Source organism: Uranotaenia lowii, chromosome 1 (assembly GCF_029784155.1).
Source record: "Uranotaenia lowii strain MFRU-FL chromosome 1, ASM2978415v1, whole genome shotgun sequence".
NCBI lineage: Eukaryota > Metazoa > Arthropoda > Insecta > Diptera > Culicidae > Uranotaenia > Uranotaenia lowii.
The window spans coordinates 108,172,805-108,194,577 of NC_073691.1; the positions used below are offsets into that span (position 1 = coordinate 108,172,805).

A 21,773-nucleotide genomic window follows, 5' to 3' on the forward strand; every position below is an offset into this window, starting at 1 on the left:
CATGTGGAAAATCGATAAATACTCTGGAACCGATCGTGGAACGAAACTGAACGAATTCCTCGCTTTAGTTGAACAACTTACCCTTTCAGAGCGCGTGTCTGAACAAGAATTGTTCGACTCGGCGTTTCATTTATTTGACGGCCCTGCGAAAACTTGGTACATGTCGATGCGCCATCCGTACCCGGGCCGTTTAGCAAATTGGCACCATTTGGTTTTTGAACTGAAGCGCCATTTCGCCCACCCCGAGCTAGATGTTCTCTTAACCCTCATCCGCATTAGGGTGTCATTTTGACACCATTGCAAGTTTGAAGGCTTGTAACTTTTTTCAGAAGCTTCAAAATACAAAAATTTCTTCGGGGACCCTAAATGAATTCAAAAGTTCTTCAATATTGCATCTTTACTTTTTTTATGGACGAACCCTGGAAGCCTGGACAAAAAAACTCCCTTTTCCGACTTTTGGTGTCATTTTGACACCACAAAAGTAAAATCTATTGAGGTCGTTTGAATTATTATGAACTTCATATAAAACTTATATCAATAGAAACCTTATAATGTCAGTAAAATATGCTTAGAACATTATATACAGCTAAAGTTACAAGTTTTTTCGTTATTCAGCATGAAAGAAAAAAAATCCGAAAAAACATGCCTCACGAAAACTGCTGTAGTTCATATGTTACACTTCCAAAAAAATATTTGCCTTATGCATATGAAAGCTGAAGTTAATGCCTACATCATGAAGACAAGAAATATTTTTTAAAAATTTTTTTAATGAAATGGTCACAAAAAGTTCAAAAAAGTGGTCTAAAAACCCTACTTTTCATTCGATTACTATATGCTACATGCTTTTCATTGAGCGGGACCCAACTATTCATTAGAAAAATAATAAAATATTTTTTTGTTAAAATGACGCACCCCCGAATAGAAAAACATTGTGAAACGACCATGAATTTCTTTTCACGCAACCATGAATTTTATGATTCAGACTATGCGAATCATGATACATAAAACCTTGAATGTACTGTCAAATTCATATTTTTCGACAATGAAATTTATGGTTTTGGAAAAATTTACCATGAAAAAAGGGGGTTGTTAAGCAACTTAACAATGAAAAAATTAACTTTTTTCCATACATTTGAAATCGCAAAACTATGAAATAAATGGTCATTTCAGCTTCCAATTTTTCTCCAGGAAACTGTGAAATTTATTGTTTTATGTTGAATTTATATAGTTCTGACAATAGTGAAATTCAAGGTTTATTCATAATTTTTGATTGACCCTCGTGACCGTAGAATTTCATGGTTAGAACTATTTATTTTTATTCAGGAACAATAATAAAACAAGACGCTGATGTACTTCAGTAATTATTTATTTGTTTTGAAATTTTATATATCGGAACACTGTGATGCACTTACTCAGCCACTTTTATTTATCATCTGCACTAGCTTCGGTGAGCCTCCTCCAGCGCATACATTCCCGGGGAAACTGCTCCAGCACCAGGCCTCGAATATGTAAATGTGGTCCAATTCATTCCGGAGCGATGGTTCTCAGTTATTTCTGTGTTTCTGAAAAAAAAAACAATATTCAATATGCTAATTACCGTAATATGCACACCAAAAATACTCACTTTCGATCAGGGTTTCTTTAAGTTCACGTCGGAACTTGTCCAGATTACGGTAACAATTAATGGTCTCAACAATTTTCCTATTGCGAGAAATGCGAGAAGCATCGCTTTAAAAATGGCGTGCCTTTGATAAAAATTTTCCTCTTCACGAAAAATGTTAAGTGGGTAAAAAGAGCAAAAAATTACCTATATCCGTTTTGGTTCGGACTTTAACTTTACCGTGAAAAAAACAGTAAGATTGCAAATCACTGTGATACGATGATTCCTCTATATTGGGCAACTATGGAATATTATGGATAAACTACCCTGATAATGTGATAAATAGTAGAGAAAGAAATTTCGCGCGTAGGGTTGCGTTTAATGCCATAAATTGAGGTTTCTGTTGAACGGTGCAACCAGAGGACTGAACCAGCTGTCAAATCGCATACAAACGCACCGTACCAAATTTTTGGTACCAGAACGTCAGTGTGGTTCCCGAAATTAAACACTTCACCCCATAACAGACTTGAAATAGGGTAACATTTTGGTTGCCAAACTTGTCTGTTGTTGGCATACTGCAGATTTTGAATCAATTTCAACAAGGATTATCATGAAAACTCTACATTTTGTGCCTAACCATAATTTATTAATGTTACCAAAGATCCCTTTGATTGACATTCCAGAGCCGCAGATATCATTTTAAGGATTATTAAAAAAATGCCCATGGTTAAAATTGTTGCAATGAAGACGGCCATGTTGCCCATATACGTGTTTCACTCGTTTCAATTTTCTTCTTCCTGCGGGTTTCTTGACTGAAAACTTGGTACGGAAATGTTTGCTTTCTTCAGCCCCTTGGGTGCAACAGTTGTCTTAACACACCCCTGGATATTTGCGTTACCTGACAGCAGGCTTTTGGACAACCCTGCGCCTGCAAGTGTCAACGGTCATCCGACCATTTTTCGTCAGTCGAACTTTCTCGCCAAACACAACCAGTTCGTTTATATAATTTGCATTCGGTCAATAAAGTATTATACAAAGTATTTCGCGTGTGTCGTCTTTGTGAATCGATTCCGAATTCCTCACGCTGATTTCCTCCGCTATAACCCAGCTCTGCCATCAGGTTATGGGCCCAGCGTGAAGGAGAATCGAATTAAGAAAAGAACCGTCTTGGTGACGTCATACTTGTTCTCTCGCGCTCGTGCAGAAAAGTTTTGGGACTGTCGCGAAAACTTGTGCTTTGTTAGCCATTTTGTTTTTTGGTCAGCTGCAAACAGAAACGTGGTGAAAATGACCGACGGAAGATTTTCGGTGCCGCAGCTCAACGGAACCAATTGGGCCACATGGAAAGTGCGCATAGAAAATCTGTTGTGTCGCGAGGATTTGTGGGAAGTGGTAGTTAACGAGCCACCAGCGGATGAAGACCGCACCACAAAGTGGAAAGTTTCGGATCGAAAGGCCAAGGCAACTTTGATACTGCTAATTGAAGATAGCCAGTTGCACTTAGTGAAAAATTGCGAAACGGCCAGTGATGTGTATAGAGCGCTGAAAGCCTACCATCAGAAAACGGATCGATCTGTGCGCGTTTCGTTGTTGCGGAAGATGACAAACACGGTGCTAAACGAAAAAGGAGACTTAGAAAAGTTTTTAGCCGACATGGATGATGTGTTTGATCGTCTGGATGCCGCCGGATTAGTGTTTGATTCGGAAAAACGAATCTGTTTGTTGCTCCGCAGCCTCCCACCGTCATATGATAACATTGTTACTGCCCTTGATTTCCCGCATATTTGAGGATTGATACGAAACGATTTCTTAAATAGTCAAACGACGATTTGGTGATGCGTAAAAAAACGTTTAACAAACGCAAATTGAAATCGTGAAATACATTCTGTTAATCGTGAAAGCCGAATTGATTGTATTTTAAATATGTTGTTAGGTTATGTAACTGTTCAAAACTGTTAAGACTGTTGTATGGAAAAACTGTTCTATTAACAGTCACGTTAAGATCCAAAATCTGATTATAGAAAACGTATCCCGTTTATCAAACTATAGAGGTAACAGTTTTTCTAAAAGTTCCCTTGTATCGTAAAGATTACAGTAATAGTTTTGAACCGAACCCGCATAGCGAAAAACCATTCTTTGAATCTTTCGAATTATTCGGTTCTGATTATATTGATAGTTGGATTTTTTTTGGGTCATCGCTAATGCACCTTCGCTAGAAACGAGTAAAAACTATTTCTAAAAGATACGGTTAATCTTCCAAGAAACTAAATGAGTAATTTTGCAACGCGCCGAAAAGATAAAATATTATTCCTGAAAGATAAAATTAATCATCATGAAATAAAATTAATTATTTTAGCAACGCACCCCAAGTTTTTCTGCTGTCAAATCACACGTGGCCCAATTTGTGCCGGAAAAAATCATCTCCCGGCACAGTTCTCGCGAAAATTACCCTTTGTTGGTCGATCTGATAGGCAATAGCACCGGTTCCGACGTAGCAAGGGAACAGTGGCCGACAGCGCCGGTTCCGGTTGTGCGAGGGTGAGTACACCGACTATTTATTAATAATAACTATTTTTTTCTCAAATAGAATTATTTTATTTCAGGCGCAGGTAGACGGGTGCCTCAGGCCTGCCGTCTAAGGCAAAGGTGGAGGATACGTTGCTGGATGTTCGAGAAAAAAAAGCAAAAGAGCAGGAGTAAAAGGCGTCTCATGGAGCGGACAAAAATTTTAGGGCGGCTCCCCAAGAAAAAAGCGAGGGAATTGGAGCTGGAGACCAAAACCTGGCAGAAGCGCTCGGAAACGTGAAACTTCGTGTCTGTTATTTGTGAAAAACAATATGGTTTAAAAATGTTGATTAAATAAACAGTTGTAAAAAAATTCCTTATTTTTTTATTTGATCGTAGTAAGCTACCTTTTATTATTTTTAATAGTAAAAAGATCTTTAGAAGATCAGCTGTAGCGTTAGCAAATCGTGCAAATGAAGATAAAATAACGATAAAATCTATCTTTTAGCTACGATTCGAATAAAGAAAAAAGCAAAAAAAATGAATGGTTACTCTACTTAACGACCCGTTCGCTGTATCGTAAAGTGCGTCCAAACGATTCCATGTCATGAAAAAAAGACTAGCTTAATCGTACATTAATAATCCAAAACTATAAAGCTAATCTTTCGTGTGTCTGTGGAAGAAGATAAGTGAAATCGTTAATGTATAATACTGATTTATGCGGGAACTGACATATCGTGCTTCCAACATTATTCAGACTTTTCCCTAAAACTTTTGGTAAAAAGGCACCCACACATGCATAGATTTTCTGTTTACTTTTTTCAAAAGAAAAACGCATAACGTAAAGTTTTTAAAACAATGAATTTATTTGACTTCTTCGTTTCATAATTTTACTATCACAGTCATACTAACCTCCTCTTCCATACTATTCTCCTCCTTGAACGGCGATGGTCGCAGGAGTTTCAACACCGTCAAAGGGGCTGTACCGGCTGGACGCATTTGATAGTTTTCGCGGGAATTCTTAGTTCCCCTCCAGCAACAGGCTGAATTTTTTTTGGCCGCCATTTCGCATGCGAAGTCGATGGTTATCTGAAAAGAAAATACGGTGGAAAAAACTGAAAGCAATTGAAATTTCTCAAACTTACGTGATGCGTTTTGTGAATACTCGGTGGTTTACAGGTGTTTTACAACGGAGATGATAAATACACACGCGCTAAACCGGACGGCTAAAACGCATCGCAATTCCGAAACACAACCCGCATACTAAAAAACTATATCTCAAATAGTTAATACGATACATCTACGGTCCCAAAAAAAGTGATTGTATTTCTAAACGTAGCTATAATATTAAACTTTACTCCGACAACGATAAGAACTCAAAATAAACGTTCATGTGAATAAGTGACGGTATCATGGAAAGGTGAAAGAATGGTTAAACGATTTACTTCAATTTTATCAATAATCGTTAAACTTTTCAAGAATCATAACACTAAGCGTTCATGTCAAATGTCAAACTCACGTAAAAAATGACCGAAACGCGGATCACAGATGCCAGATGGTTTGAAAAAAGAAAATTTAGCATAGGTTTTTAATATATCTTTAAAAAATATTTTTCGAATCAATCATATATTTGTTGATATATGAATTAAAAATTAACGCATTGTACATAGAAAATAAAACTTACATTACATTATTGGGCTGATAATAAGCATTTATAGTTGATGACGATAAAATGTTAGATACATAGATAAAATTTCAAGCTTTTCATTAAGATACTAATATGAGCTTCTGATATTCTATTTTGGATTTGACTCATGCTATCTACAATGAACTTTGAGATGAGTTTTACATATAAAAAATTCTTTTTTGTTACTTATGAATCATGCCACATTCATCAATATATATTTAACCTTTTTACCGAACAAAGATTCATTAGTTTTGATCTTTTTTGCATTAATTAATTATCTCATGATGCAATAAATTGATAAAATAAACTGAACTGAACACATTGCTGGTTGAGTTCAAAGAATATCACTCACTTCCGTTTAATTTTTTTCAATGATATGTCGTTTAAATGTAATGTCCTTGAAATTTTTCTGTTCCTAAAACTTATCGGCTTAGATCAATAACTCTTTTTTCCGCACAACAATGGTAACATTCTGTAAAAGCATCATCATATCTCTTTTTAATTCTCATATTTTTTATTTTATATTTCTACAATTATGAATAAAATCAGTGTAGTTGGCATCACTGCCGACAACATAAACAAAACGTCAACAACCGCAAGAAAAATTTTCGATTTTCGGCGCGATCGAAGTGGTACAACTCCCGGACGCCGTACAAGAAGCACCCTTTCCGGTTCGACGAACGGCAATCGGCAACTGCAAACAGGGAAACGGACACCAGCGATGTTCCGAGAGGTAATTTTCATTAGCAAAAACATTAATCTTAACGCATATGAGAAAGGTTTTTTTTTATATTTCAGCAACATATTCCCTGGAGGAGAAAAGTCACGGAGGGAGAAACCATCCAGACTTCTGGATCCAGCAGCTACGCCAACGTTCGGGTGGACCAACCCCCTGGCAACTTGACGTTTCCCATACTAATCGCGTGTGCCAGTTTTTCTGGTTCTCTGGTTCTGTCAAAATCTCATATTCGCTCAACAAACATATCGAAAGGGTGGATAATGAAATGTTCGATAAATAATTATTAAGGTTTCAAAAATATATTTTTTTATTGAAAAACAAAAGTTTTTAAAAACAATTATTTTAAAACTCTAATAAGCGGAAAAGGAGTTGATGTTTAGAAAAAAAAAGTGGTTAAAAAGTCAATGTTTCAAATGACTTTTATTTATGAAATACACAAGCAAATTTAAACTCAAAAATCTCTGTTATTGGTTTATTGCATAGTAAATTTTAAAAACAACATTTTATTCATTTCTAAACAATATGAACTTTGTTAGTTTTTTTTTCGAAGAGTTTCAAGTTTCGGTGGTTAACTAAAGCATCTTGATCCAAAATGTGTTCGGCTAATTCTCTAAAAACATCCCTTGCATCATTTGAAACCCGTGTCAGAGTTCGATTTATTATGATATCATAATAGTATGCTAAGTTTATACATTGATGATTTTGTTCTACAATTTTTACCTCCAACTCGGTTATTATGCACACCTTTAACACATCGGCATTAACTTCTAATCTGCCAATAAAACTATTGATAAATTCATTTCTGCAATCTTCACATTTGATGCTACGAACTATTTTTTTTAATTAAACTTGCCGAATTTTGTAAGGCTTGTTGGTGGAAATTCTCGTCGACAGTAGTTTTAATTATTTCGTCGCCTTCTAGGGTAACTTTTTCCATTTCCTCCTCAACCATCAGGGGTTCAATTCTAACCTTGTTGATATTATTGAGGTAAAATTTTACTTTTTCGTCCACATATACGCTGCTCTGAATTGGGAAGCTGTTGGATTATTGTTGTTGCCGCCTCTGGAACGTATTGCAGCAAAAAAAGATTCTAAATGATCTTGGCTACACCAATAGCCGTATATATCCGTAATTTCTTGAAGATCGACAAATCTAGAGTTTTTTTTGATTAGGTCGTATGAGCCACTGAACATGTTTTGAGAAAATCGATGTTCAAGTTCTGAACCACATTTTGAATTCTCATTTTATGAATTCTTGTCCAGTTCATCTGTAAATTTATAAGTCAACGTAAAAATGGACACAGAACATGACGACATGATAGAAATTGATGTAATTTCACTTTTAATAAACGAAGATGTACTTACGACCTAATGCATTTATCATTTGGCGCATACGTCCTTTGGTCACTCGATAAGTTTGATTCCAAAAACCGATTCGATTGCCTTAAATTTTCAATCATTCATTCGGATTAGATTGAGGGAGTACTATAAACAAAAAAATCCTTCAACCTAAACGCGGAAATTATCCTTTCAAGGGAGCCTGATATTTTTGCTTCCTGGATGTGGCCTTTGGGAATCCACTTGGACATTTCCGGGAACCAACTGAGGCTCTCCTGGCCGATCGAGGTGTGCAAGAAGCATCCATAACCTTCAACTATTTCGGCTGCCTCTGTAATGACAAAAAAAACTACTATGGCTATTCACATAGTGAAAATTGCTATTTATTGTACTCACCTGAGACCAATTTGCAGCGTCAGATCACCCTTATATCATCGCTTGTATCACCCATGCACAGTTCTTTCCCCTTTAATTTTAATTAATAACACTAACCGAACTTTTCGCGATGATTCATAACGTCGTATAACCAACTCGACGAACTGTTTATTTTGCGACCATTTGCATCCCGGCAATGCACGGCAAGCGCAAAACGACACAAAAACCAAATTGCACTCAAAAATTAGAAAGTTATTATACGTCCTAAATTCAAATCAATTTGAAAAAGTTATTCATTCATAAAATGAAACCAAATTTTTACCGATCATAGATTACATCTTTGTCAATCGTTTGCAGTTGATAACTCAGTTTTGTTTACATTGGTTCATACGACCTAATCAAAACAAACTCTAGAAATATTTCATAACATTCAGCTGGATAAAATTTTACAGTAATAAACTTTAGGAAATAGCGGAACTATTTCAAACTGCGTTATGTTTAACGAAAAAAACTCATAACTCTAGCTGGTGACGCCTTGTAGCAAAAACACAACGGATGAAAGATGGCCTTTTGTAATCTTTGCTATAAATAGAAATTTTATTAAGTTGGAAACGAAAATGGAACACAAATAGATTGAAATAAAATTACCAATTTCATTGACAACTATTTTAAAATTTAGTTATAAAGTTATTTATTTTTCCTTTTTGCATCACTTTTGATTATGTGCCCTTTTAAAATGGTATTTCGTCAGTTTAATTGCATCCAAGGATGCCGTAAAAAAATCAAGTGGTTTCAATGGAAAATGAACGTTGCCGCTGCTAGGGACGACCCAGGATGCATGTAAACAAACGCGACTAGTGCGACATCTACAATTTTGAAGACGGCACTGCAAACTCGACTGAACTGTCAAGTTGCCAAGGGGTTGGGGTGGACACGGATGGTGTATCGGAAAAGAGACCTAGAATCCTTCAGTCGAAAAGGACTTGGTGCCGTCGCTCCAGGAGAATCCCTGCTCCATTCGTCCATTCGCTAACCGGTGTTGATTGATGGATTACCGAGTTGATGGTAATTATGTTTATTATTATTAGTACATGTAACAAGCATGGTTAAAATAAGGAGAACTCGAATATGTTACAATATATTTATTACGTCCGAACAATTACGCTGCAGATATAGTTCTGACTCGAGTAGGATCCAAACAGGGATGTACTTAGGTTGAGGGCTGTACAGTGTTGCTGGTTAATTGGGTGATAACTCTTTACACGCTTTCTTTTAACAAACTTCAATAGCATTCTGATAACTAATCTATCTCATACCGCTTGGGTGGACGAACCACGCGACCACTTCGGGTCTTGTACGACTGTTGATCATTGTGTATAGATGTATCTAACATAAGTGGATCTATATCCGGTACGGGATCAACCTCAAGCTTTATATCATTACTATTTTCACTATCTTCATAGGCATCAAAATAGATTGATGTATTTGGACTTTCATTTTCAGCTTTTACAATAATTTCTGGCTCAACAACCAAGTTTTCTGGAGAAGATTGATTAGGTAATGGGACAATTTGTATCTGTTTATCATTGTTATTTAATAGCTTTGCTAGATGATCTTCGAACAAAATATCACTAGTGTCAAAACCAGAGTTTTGAGTTTTCGCTATAAATCGTCTATTTCTACGAAAGAAATTTCCTATATAATCTTTAATGACATAAGACCTTTCATTTACAATACGATAAATTATTCCATAATGCCATTCTTTGGCGTTTTTTCTAAAAATTACCTTTGCACCAATGTTCAGGGGTGGTAAGTGTTTCGCTGAACGATCATAGTACAGTTTTTGATTGGCACGTTTTTGTTTCCGCTTTTTCTGAACTTCCTTTTCATCAATACAATTCCGAACCAATAGATCAGGGGCAATTGGCAGGTGTGTTTTAATCATGCGACCAAAAAACAATTGCGATGGTGAGTAACCCATGCTTGCTACCGGAGTAGTATTATATTCTAATAAACGGTATTGAAAAGTATTTTTATCACCAGACTCATAACATCGCTTTAATATGTTTTTCGCAATAGCTACACCCTTCTCTGCCAACCCATTGCTTTGTGGATATCTTGGACTAGAGAACTTAAATTGCAAATTGCATTTGTTGGCATATTCACAAAAGGCGGAGGAGTTGAATGGAACATTATCACAACGAATGATAGTAGGATATCCGTAACGACAGAACATTTTATCAAGGACTTCCATCACATGACTAGCAGATTTTTCGCGAAGACTCTCAGAGAGAATGAACCCAGAATAAGCATCGATAACCACAACATAATTATGCCCAGCGTATTCATAAAGATCCGTGCCGATGTAATGAAAAGGGTATTCTGGAACAGCTTGTTGATGTAAAGGTTCTTTTTGTATGTTTCTCGTGAACCTCTCGCAGACCTCACAACTTTTGACAAGCTCCGTGATGTTATTCGTCATTCCAGGCCAGAAAAATTGACACCTTGCACGAGCTAGTGTTTTTTCAATACCCATATGGGGTGCGTGCAACCATCTTGCTATGCGTTCCTGTAAAACTGTTGGTATGACCAGTCGATGGTCTTTAAACAATAATCCTTCCTCAAAGTGCAAACAATCTTTGTATTTATAGAACATCTGGCTTAAATCGTCTAGCTGATGATATGACGGCCAACCACTTTCGACATATGAGACAATTCGACGATATTGTTCATCTTTGCTTAGTGCTTCGATATACATCTGGTAATTATCTAACGACAAGCAAGCTCGTTCCGCAAGGGAGTGCACCATACCAGAGAGCTGATCGTCGAAATCGGTGCTATCACTCAAAGGAGCTCGTGACAAGCAATCAGCGATTAACATATCCTTTCCAGGTGTGTACACTACGGAAAGCCCAGGATATTTTAACAAATGGAGGAACATGCGTTGAAGCCTAGGAGTAACTTCATCTATATCTCGTTTGATTAGTGTTTCTAGAGGCTTGTGATCTGACTGCACTTTGAAATTTCTTCCGTAAAGGAAATGGTGAAATTTCTCACATGCGAATACTATGGCCAAGAGTTCCTTTTCAATTTGGGCCCATTTTTGCTCACTACCAGATAGTGTTCGTGATGCATACGCCACTGGTCGACCTTGTTGTAGAATGACACTTCCTAAACCATGTTTCGAGCTATCAGTTTGAATTTCTATTGGAAGACCAGGATCAAATAAAGACAATACGGGAGTCGAAGTAATAGAAGACAACAAGTTTTCATATTCTGAGTTGTGACGTTCTGTCCACTCCCAAACCGAATCATTTCTGGTTAAGTTCCGTAAAGCAGCAGTGCGCTGGGAAAGATTGGGAATAAATTTTCCTAGGTACTTGAAAAGCCCCAGTAATCTAAGAACGTCAGATTTGTTTTGTGGTTTAGGCATGTTGATGATTGCTTGAATATACGATTGATCTGGTTCGACTTGACCTGCTGTAATTATATGGCCCATAAACTTAACTCTTTCCGTTCGATACTGCACTTTGGACGAATTGAAACGGATATTGTTATCCCTAGCGCGCTGTAAAACGATTGTCAAGATGCAATCATGCTCAGTAAAATCACTCCCTGCGATCAGAACATCGTCAAAATACACTTCCACACCGGGTATGTCACCAAACAGTTGAACCATTCTTTTTTGGAACATCTCCGGAGCACTACTAATTCCAAATGGGACCCTATTCCAACGGAATCGGCCAAAAGGTGTCATGAAAGTAGTAAGATCAGAGCTTTTGCGGTCTAATTCCATCTGCCAGAACCCATTTTGCAGATCTAATACTGTGAATATTTGCTTGCCACTCATACGACATAGAATGTCTTCACCCTTAGGAATCAAGAAATGTTCTCTTTTGATACAAGCGTTTAACGGTTTCGGATCTAAACAAATACGCAAAGAGCCATTCGGTTTCTCAACAATTTGCATGTTGTTTACCCAATCTGTTGGGTAGTCGACTGGGGTTATGATGTTAGCTTGAACCATCGAATTTAAATCAACCTTAAGACGTTCATGAAGACTCATGGGAATACGTTTTTTATAATGGAGAACAGGGATAGCGTTTTCTTTTAGTTGTATGGTACATGTACCCGGAAATTTGCCCAGACCTTCAAAGAGATCGCTGTTGCATTTCAACAGAGTATCTAAATCACAGGGGATATTTATATCAGTTTTAATACTATCGAGACGAGATACTAAACCAAAGTCAATACACGATTTCAATCCAATCAAGGGTTCACATGTGCTATCAACTACTAAAAATGGAGCTGTTTTAGTTTTACGAGTGTGAGGGTCATAGCAAGGTAGTTCTACTCTTCCATGGATTTGTATTGCGTTAGAATTGTAATCAGTAACAAGATATACATTGTTTTTACTTAAAGGAATGTTCATATTCTTCATCAACTTCAGCGGGATGCAATTAACGTCTGCACCTGTGTCTAATTTAAAATTTATTGGACACCCCTGAACATGGTATTCTTTCGTCCACCTCAAGCGTTTATTCTCATTCGAGCTGCTATTCGAATTCACTCTATAAGTAAGATCACGACAACTAATATTTGATTTCAAATCTAATAAATTCAAGAAATTACCTGTATCGACCCAATTAACACTGTGTACTCCCTTGTTACCAGTTGACTTGGATCCCCGCACCGAGAAGGCTCCTCCGCGGCTGCTGCTTCTGTCGGCACTGGCATTTCCTTGCTGTCTCGTTGATATGCAGAATTCCTGGTAGTGGCCCTGCCGGTTGCATCCCCTACACGTAATGTTCCTTGCTGGGCAAATCCTACGATGGTTTCTGTTGAATGCTTGGCCACAATTGTAGCATTTCGGTCCGGATCTCGTGATGACAGCCACCTCCGTTGCTGTTTCTGAAGTTTCTCTTGGGTGCTCAACAGTATGAACAACGCTCAGCGGCATTTTGCTGTCCAAAAGTTGCTTGTTCTCTGCTGCAGCTTCGAATATTTTACACGTCTCCACCACCTTTGCCAGTGAATCATTTCTTCCATCCAAGAGCTTGAGCTGCAACATTTTGTCGTGGATACCAATGATGATTCGATCTCGTAGCATTCGATCAACATAAGAAGCATGACATACCGCGCATTCGTACTCACAGTAAGCTACTTGAGTGCGAAGTGCTGTTTCAAAATCGGTAAAAGTCTGCCGCTCCTTTTGTGTGATTCCGTTGAACTTAAATGCCTCCATTGCGACATTTCTTTGGGGCACGCAATAACCATCGAACGCCTCGATGACCTGTGCTAAGGTACGTTGTATCTGCTGTCCTCCATCGTCATTCGCTTCAACGCCGCCTCCGGCTGGCGCACCAAACATATTATCAACATCACCATTGTTTGGGTATAGTGTGTTGTAAATTTCAACGCCCCGTCCACCGATCAACCACAAGAATGTGGCGATTTTGTTTTGTTCCGGTTGATTGTTTTTGTTGTTTGCGATCATATAGATATGGAAGTTTTGCTTCCATTTCGGCCAGTCTTTAGCGAGATTCGAACAGTCTAGTGGTGGTGGTAACCGACTGTCTGATGTTGCCATTCTGTTCACACACACACGCTCACTGATAGAATATGCAAATGGCGTCCAACGGTAACTTTTTTCACAAAAATCGAACCGCAAAACAAAACTCCGGAATCGCGTTATGGGGAACGAATCCTTGGCAAATCTATTGCTTTCGCGAACTTTCCAACGAATCTCACTTCCGACACCATGTAACAAGCATGGTTAAAATAAGGAGAACTCGAATATGTTACAATATATTTATTACGTCCGAACAATTACGCTGCAGATATAGTTCTGACTCGAGTAGGATCCAAACAGGGATGTACTTAGGTTGAGGGCTGTACAGTGTTGCTGGTTAATTGGGTGATAACTCTTTACAGTACATAGAAGTGATAAAAGTGTATAATAAAAGGGAATAAAATGTATATAAAATCTAAAAATCGTTTTTGTAATATTTACCCGAAAATAAAGCTTACTTTTGTAAGTGTGTGTGCGTGCTCCATTCCCGTATACGATTCAGAATACGATACGCATAACGTTGGAAGAACGTCATATCGAATCGTTTTGCGACTATTACTGTAAAAGTTCAGTTACAAGGGAATTTTAAGAATAACTGTAACAAAAACAGTTCGATACAAAAAATACGCTTCCGTAAGCAATTTTTAGATTTTATCTAAACTGTTTCTAGAACAGTCTCCCCATACAATTGTTTTAACAGTTTTAAACAGTAACATAACTTAACGCCATATTCAACAGACCGTCGTTTTGGAATTCAAGATAAGTGCAATGTTTTTTATGGTTTCAGATATCATTTTCTAAACGTTTTTTTACGCTGTTTCTAATCGTTTTATAACTACAACAGGAACAGTTATGTTACAATATTTTCGTATTCGGGAAGTTCTTTCGATGGTTTGGTTCAGTGGTGCCAACCACATCGATTCACTTATGATATACAAAAAATATTTAAAAAAAAATGTGTTATATTGTTCCAAAAACCACTTCACAAATATGGATTTTACAGTATCCAATAATTTTATGATAATATAATGAAATAAAAACAAACAAGCAAATATGAACTATGCCTATCCTTTCAAATATTTTCATATTTCAACCCAGCTTGATAGATTCCTTTACGCAAAACTACTTTAAATGAGAGGTGAAAGCAAAGTTTTCGAATTATTCTTAAAACGATATTGTTTTTTTTTTTAAATTTATGTTTGAGAACCCACCTGACGTCGTAGTCAATTATTAATGAATGTGACATGGTAAACTCAACCTGAAGGTTCGTTTAGTCGGCTACAAAAAAAAATTTGAAAATATCTAAAGATTTCGCAGGCTTTCTTGAGAAGAATTTAAAATTTTGATGCATTGGAGCGACACGTCATAAAGTTGAATACTGCTTGGTATCGAATAAATATTCTCATAATTTAATTCTTATTGTTTGGATTTTTTTCATAATGTGTGCTGATTTTTTGTAAAATCTTCTGGCATCTCTGACCCACGACTCGGCCAATTGTTGACGTGAATTTGACATAAGCGTGCAGGGGTGTCAGGTGTCCTGATTTATCAGGATTTGTCCTGATTTTCGAGAGACCGTCCTGATTTTTCAAAAACGCTTGAATTGTCCTGATTTTTGAAAAATGGCCCTTAAAATGTCCTGATTTGTCCTGATTTGTCCTGATTTTTAAAAAATATCTTAAATATAACTAAATTTATTGTTAAATGATGAGAACATCAAACAAATCTTAAATAAAATAGTTAAACCAGTTAAATTAATGAGATTCTTCGATTCAAATGACATTTAAATGAGGTTTTTCGATATTAACTGCGCTTCAGTTGCATAATTAGAGGCGTCTTCAGCACCTATATTTCGCCTTTAGTTATGCAATCTAAGCAAAACTGCATTTTGTTTTCACCAATTTGATGGTGTCCTGAAAAATCCTGATTTTTTCTTCGCGGTGTCCTGATTTTTGACAAAACGACCTGGCACCTCTGTAAGCGTGGACGGTATGCACTCTAATTCTCCCTGACTCAAATTTGAAGGAAAACAATTCAAAATTCGCCAAAACTGGGGAAACTCAAATTTTGATTAGAACGGCACAACTCAGATATGAATAATAGGGGTTTTCGCGAATTTTGAGTTGTTTTCAATCAGGCATTTTTAAGCAGCATCTGAACGGTCTGAGCCAAAACAACTCAGAATTTTTAAAATTTGAACTCGGTCTGGAAAGGGATTATATTTTTGAAAGAAATAAATAGAAATTTCGGATTCAATTCGTCTAATGAAACAAATGCGTGAATATGTTGTTTGTTTCAATTTCCTGGCATATGCTTGTTTGTTTTGTTGTCAAAAGATGAGGATTGTTGAATTATTGAAGCGATGCCTTCATTTTGCGCTGGACCGACGGAATCGTCTAGCGTAATTTTTTGAATTAAATCCTTAACCGGGCGGGCGAGTGTGACCATACAGCATTTCCAGTTGATCTGAAGCCGACAATGTTGATCCAAATTGTTGCACCGAAGGAAGCAACAGAAAGCAAACGTTCTTCTGCTCTCCGTTTTTCGGGCAGCTGTTCCCGCAGAGCAGGAACCTTTTTTGTGTGGATGTTCTGCTGATGGATGCAGTTCAACAATTTTGACCCGAGTCGAACTTTCAGGCACCATGACACTTGTTACCAGTTCAAATTGGAGGGATATTGCTGTTAAAAACAAGGGCAATTGTTAAAACTATCTAACATTGCAATAAACAAGACTTTTAGTGCTTTTACCTTGAAAATACCGTCGATCACCTCCTCCTTTTTATGTCTTTCAGTTGCAAAATGTTTTTCTTTGTGTTTTCAAATTGCTCTGAGTAGTTTTAATCGGTTTTGCTCGAAAAAGTGCGCGTCTTTGCTAAGTCCCGGGTTTTTAATTTCGCTAGATGAAAACAACTCAAAATTTTGATGGATTCCAACTCAGTTGTTTTCATCTTCATACATGGTGCGATCCATGAACCGAAATTATTCAGTCTCTGAATAATCTAAAATTACCGTGTGGGTAACAGTTCGAGATAATTTTTACGATTATTGAAAAATTGAAGTATACCCGCATACTAAAAAACTATATCTAAAACAGTCCATACAATTCATCAACGCTTTCAGAAAGAGTGATTGTCTCTGTTAACGCAGATGTTCTATTAAACTTTACTTCGACAACGATAAGAACAAAACATTAACCTTCATGTGAAAAGGTGATGGCATCCGGATAGGTGATAGAATGGTACAACGATTTCCTGATTTTTTTCTTTAATCGTAAAAATGATCTCAAACCTTTACTCATACCGTCCCTTCTTTCTGTCATATGCACGTCAAAAACGAACAAAACGTTGGTCAAAGATGCCAGATGGTTTTGCACGGTACACATTTTGAAATTTCTTTGATATGCGGATACGGAATCTAAAGACTTTATAATATAGCACTGAATATAGTTTCAATGATACTAATTAAACTTTGAAGCTACATATTTTAACACCGCCTGCCTTTATTGACATAATGTAATATAAATATGAGGTAAATAAAAACGTTTTTTTAAGCAATTTCTTTGATAGATTTTTTATGAGGGTCTAAGATGCAAACATGTGACATATAGAAACATAGAATTTACGTTTGCATTGTATATTTATGACATTCTCGATTCAAAGCTTTCATTTGAATTGAACGAAATTTCTGAATTGGATTAATAAATAGTATATTTACATCTTCATAACTTCATTTCGGGACTACATGTTTGAAATCTACCTTTTTCTAAAAGCTACCGATCTTCGTCTATAATTCTTTTTTATTTTAATATTTCCCTTTCTATCTTCCTTTCTTCTCTCACAAAGTGTTAAGTTAAGCAAACAATTGTAAACAACCAACATCGATTTTGGTCCTTAAAACCTAAAGGTATGAGCCGTTTCAAATAAATAAATTGTTTAAAAAAAATATCATTCATTTGTTAGTACACATAGTCATATCCTATATAATCATCTGAAATATATTTATTGAAAATTTCATTTCTCAATATCCGTACAAATTTTGATAAAACATTGAAACTGGCACCACTGTCGCAAACGGTTTCATTCGTTTGTTTTGCTTGCTGCGCCGAGAAATTTTTGCCTCAACCTTGCGCGCCGCAATCAGGCCGCCCGGAAGAAGATGCAGGTTTCGTTCGTGATCCGGGACGCCGAAGAGAAACGACATCAAAATGGAGTCGACGCCCTGCAACTGGTTCCGATCAATGGACGGCTGTACTCGGCTGGGCGCGATGCCATCATCCGGGTGTGGAACTGCACCCAGATCAGCTCCCAGGAACCGTACATCCAGAGCAAGGAACACCTCCACGATTGGGTCAACGATATAGTTTTGTGCTGCGGTGGAAGAAATTGTGAGTTGATTATGCATTAAAAACGAATAAAAAATTAATACTTTCTTTTCTTCTACAGTAATAAGTGCAAGTCGTGACACCACCGTGAAAGTGTGGAATGCCCACAAAGGATTTTGCATGTCGACGCTACGAACTCACCGAGATTACGTTCAGGCACTGGCCTACGCCACGGAAACAGGTGGCTAGCTCCGGTCTGGACAAGGCCATCTTCCTGCTGCAGGAATCCGCACACCGGGGCATTCAAGGAATGCAAGAACCGATGACATTTTTTGTACCAGGTACGTGGAAATTAAAACCATTTTTAAAACAATTTCCTATGATCCCGTTTGTTATATTTTAGGTTACGCTGCCGGAACCCTCAAAGTTTTACTCCGTGCTATGGATTGGTTGGCTCGGAAAGTTCTACAGGACGTGCATGCTGGGCGAAATGAGCAGGCAGCCGGAAAAATATACATTTCGGGCAAGTTTGTGATAAACGTGATTTAATAAAGTGATGAAATTGAAATGATTTTCCATTCTAATCCGAAAAAAATCCATAAGCACTGAACGAAATTTTGCGTTAGTGTGCGTGTGCGTCTTTTAGCTAACGGTTCCTAAAACGGTCTGCAGTCTTCACGGTACAACTTGAGTTCGAAGTGCACGCAAGTTTTTGCACTTACTTGCACACAACTTTCGAGGCGCAAGTTCAACACGCACCCATTTAAACTCACCGCACTCAAAGTGCAGGGTACAAGTTCGAGCTCGTGTTCGAACCCGGGTGCGAACTCGTGTGCGCGCATCCATGTTCAGAATAAAGGAAAAGGGATCTAATGCAGAAAGTGTAAGCGCTTGACCATCTTAGGTAACTTTTTTGTTTCAATTCCAATCATGATGTTGTCTTCGGGTAAAATATTTGTCTTGATTTAGGCTTTGAGAATTAATGAAAAATTTGTTTTTTCTGCATCTTCCGAGCAAAATATTTTTTAATCTCATTCACGCTTGAGGCTCAATCTCAACCCCTTCCGATGGTCAGATTTTGCTTAGTTAAAATAGTGACCTTCTGGTAAGCCAATGATAAATTTAAGTTCGAAGCGGGTTAGATTTACCATGTTTTATTTTTCCTATACTAAGATTAGTAACTCTATTTTTCGCTGTGGTTTGTTAAATCATTTGAAAATGCTAATATTATTATTATCGTAAAGTGATGTTTGAATACGATTTTGTAACGGTTTACTATGATTTTCCCTGAAAAAAAGTCCTATATGCTTATTTTTACAATAAATATCGAAAATGTTAACTTTAAAACATTTTCATGAATTTCAGTCAGAATCCCAAAGTAAATATGGATTTAATTTTTTTTTTTGAAAGACATATAAAATTGCAAAAATCTGTGAATACTGCATTTTATAACACAGGATTGTAGGGAATATAGTAAGATAATAAGAATAAATATCTCTGAATGAACGATAAATGAACAGCTTGAAGATTGGCAACACTTGTTCATGAGAGCACACTCCGATTCGTGTACTCGGAAATTTTGGTTTTTCCGGAGCGTTCGTTTCAAAAAGAGAGCCTGTGTACACAGAAAAAATTATTTCCTTCAAAATTACAGCAAATATCCTGTAACAAAAAGGAGCAGGACATTTACCGTAAATTTACAGGTCGAAGACATTTATTTTTCAGTGAGCCTTTAATATTCAAAGACCATTAAAAAATCTCAGGCCTGTAATTTTTAAACCCTGTAACACGCTATAGACATGTAATTGCATGGATTTTTTTTCATTAATGGAATGATGTCATTATTCAATAAAACAATTTTTGTTCAGATAAACATCATTTATTGCTAAACAGAAATGCATTTAATGTTTTTTCTTGGTTTCATTGATAACCAAAACGTTCAAAATATTTTTTGTATTGAATGAAACTGCAATAAATTCGTTTTACGTATTCTATTCAACAGAATAGATCGAGTTTTTTTTTAAATATTCAAACCATCTTATTTTAATAGTCATTATTGTGTCGAAACATAAGAGTGAGTGTGCTTTTTATTTCTGCACTATTCGGAACTTATTGAACATAGAGACACAAAGACAAGAAATTACTTACGTCTATCTTTAGTTACAGCTTTTTTTGCTAATATCGATGGTTTGCATTATATGAAAAACTACTTTGGTTCCGTAAAATGCTTTTCAGGAGCGGAAAACGTCAAGGGTAGTGGACAGAGAAGGCGCGATTCACTTACACGCCGGATTCAGTATCATGTTCCAATTTATTCTTGTTTTTCCCGCGATTTTGCTGTTTTTTTGTACTTTTGGATGATTTTATTTGAGTGGTTTATCTTTTTAGCGGCCTTGTTTTTCCATCCGATATCGTCCTGCATCTCCTTCCATGGTTCAGCACCGTTCTTGGCGGAAAATTTAACCTTATTTTCGGTTGAAGTTCCTAAAAGAAACGGAAAATATTACTAGTCACTGAACGAATGGATTTTTTTACGCTACAGATTCTTTCTGATTCTACAACATTCATTCGTTTGCAAATCTTAAATCTGTAAGAAAAGAAAGTAAGATACTCACAATTCATGACCCCTTCCAAGTCTGTTCGGCACTTTAAGGAGATCGGTAAAGGCATCAAAAACCAGACAATTCCTTCGCTGCCTACCAAGAATCGGTGCAGATTTATCCCATTTATCTTTGCTGCTCATTTTAGTCGTTGGACCAGACCACTACAACGATGTTAACTTGGTTTTTTTCAGCCAAGAAGTTGCCGGAATCCGGAATTTCTCCGACACAAAACAAAAAACCGAACCGGAAAAAACAACAGAACAACACAGCGACAAAAAACGCTCCTTTTGACGTTTCTCTTTGTGTTCCATGACTGGGATGCCAGACGCTCCGAAATTTCAAATGAGCAATTGGAAATTATTGAACGGCACATAATTGTGGGTCACGTAATTTCTTTTCGACCTGTAAAATTACGGCAAATGACATGCTTTTTTTGTTACAGTACATATGCTGTAATGTTAAATGATTTTACCGTTATTTTAAACCTATCAACTGAAAATTACGTGTTTGTTCAAAATACAGGTTGCAATTTTTTACAGGAAACCATTTTCTATGACACGTAATAGTCATTATTTTTTTCTGTGTAGAGTTTTCGTAGAAAACAAGTTGACAGATTCTACATGAGTGTTGAGAGCTTGGAATTCAGTTTACAGACTAATTTTGTGAGCGACGGATCGCGTCAGCCTCGCGCTAATAAAATATTCGGTCGGTTTCGACAAGGATCTGTGACGAAAATATGCTCGAAAAGCTCTGAAATTATAAATTATTCTGTGATTTCGGCAACCTTGGCCATAACTTCTACAATTTCCAACCGATTATGATAAATAAACACTTGAAATCTTTGTTTTATATCAACATTCGAGTTCCGTATAAAACAAACAATTTTATAATGTTACCATCCAAATCTAAAATCATCAATAAAATTTCTTTCGATGAAATAAAATCCGATTTTTATCGTTTTTTCGTTCATAAATTCATCATTATCATCAACACTTACCGTTTCCAATAAATAATTTATAAAAAAAAAATTA

General features: G+C 36.7%; 1 protein-coding gene across 2 annotated transcripts; it reads left to right on the plus strand.

Annotated features, from left to right (window-relative positions):
* Nucleotides 1-17,582: 17,582 nt before the first annotated feature.
* Nucleotides 17,583-18,687, plus strand: LOC129740096 (WD repeat-containing protein 48 homolog). Of its 2 annotated transcripts, XR_008736101.1 has the most exons (4): nt 17,583-17,721; nt 17,959-18,202; nt 18,261-18,480; nt 18,543-18,687. XR_008736101.1 is itself a non-coding variant. In XM_055731700.1 (2 exons), exons 1-2 carry the CDS (start codon nt 17,974-17,976, stop codon nt 18,386-18,388), a joined length of 357 nt encoding a protein of 118 aa, XP_055587675.1. In that variant the 5' UTR covers nt 17,764-17,973; the 3' UTR covers nt 18,389-18,687. The 2 variants fall into 2 exon arrangements, 1 of the variants encoding a protein (XP_055587675.1); XM_055731700.1 differs by lacking the exon at nt 17,583-17,721 and having other exon boundaries at nt 17,764-18,202; nt 18,261-18,687.
* Nucleotides 18,688-21,773: the final 3,086 nt, after the last annotated feature.

Bases quoted from the DNA above. Each gene is read 5' to 3' on its own strand.
- LOC129740096 (XM_055731700.1), top strand. From the start codon at position 17,974: ATGCAGGTTTCGTTCGTGATCCGGGACGCCGAAGAGAAACGACATCAA. The intron at 18,203-18,260 runs GTGAGTTGATTA...TTTCTTCTACAG, and splicing joins GTGCTGCGGTGGAAGAAATT to TAATAAGTGCAAGTCGTGAC.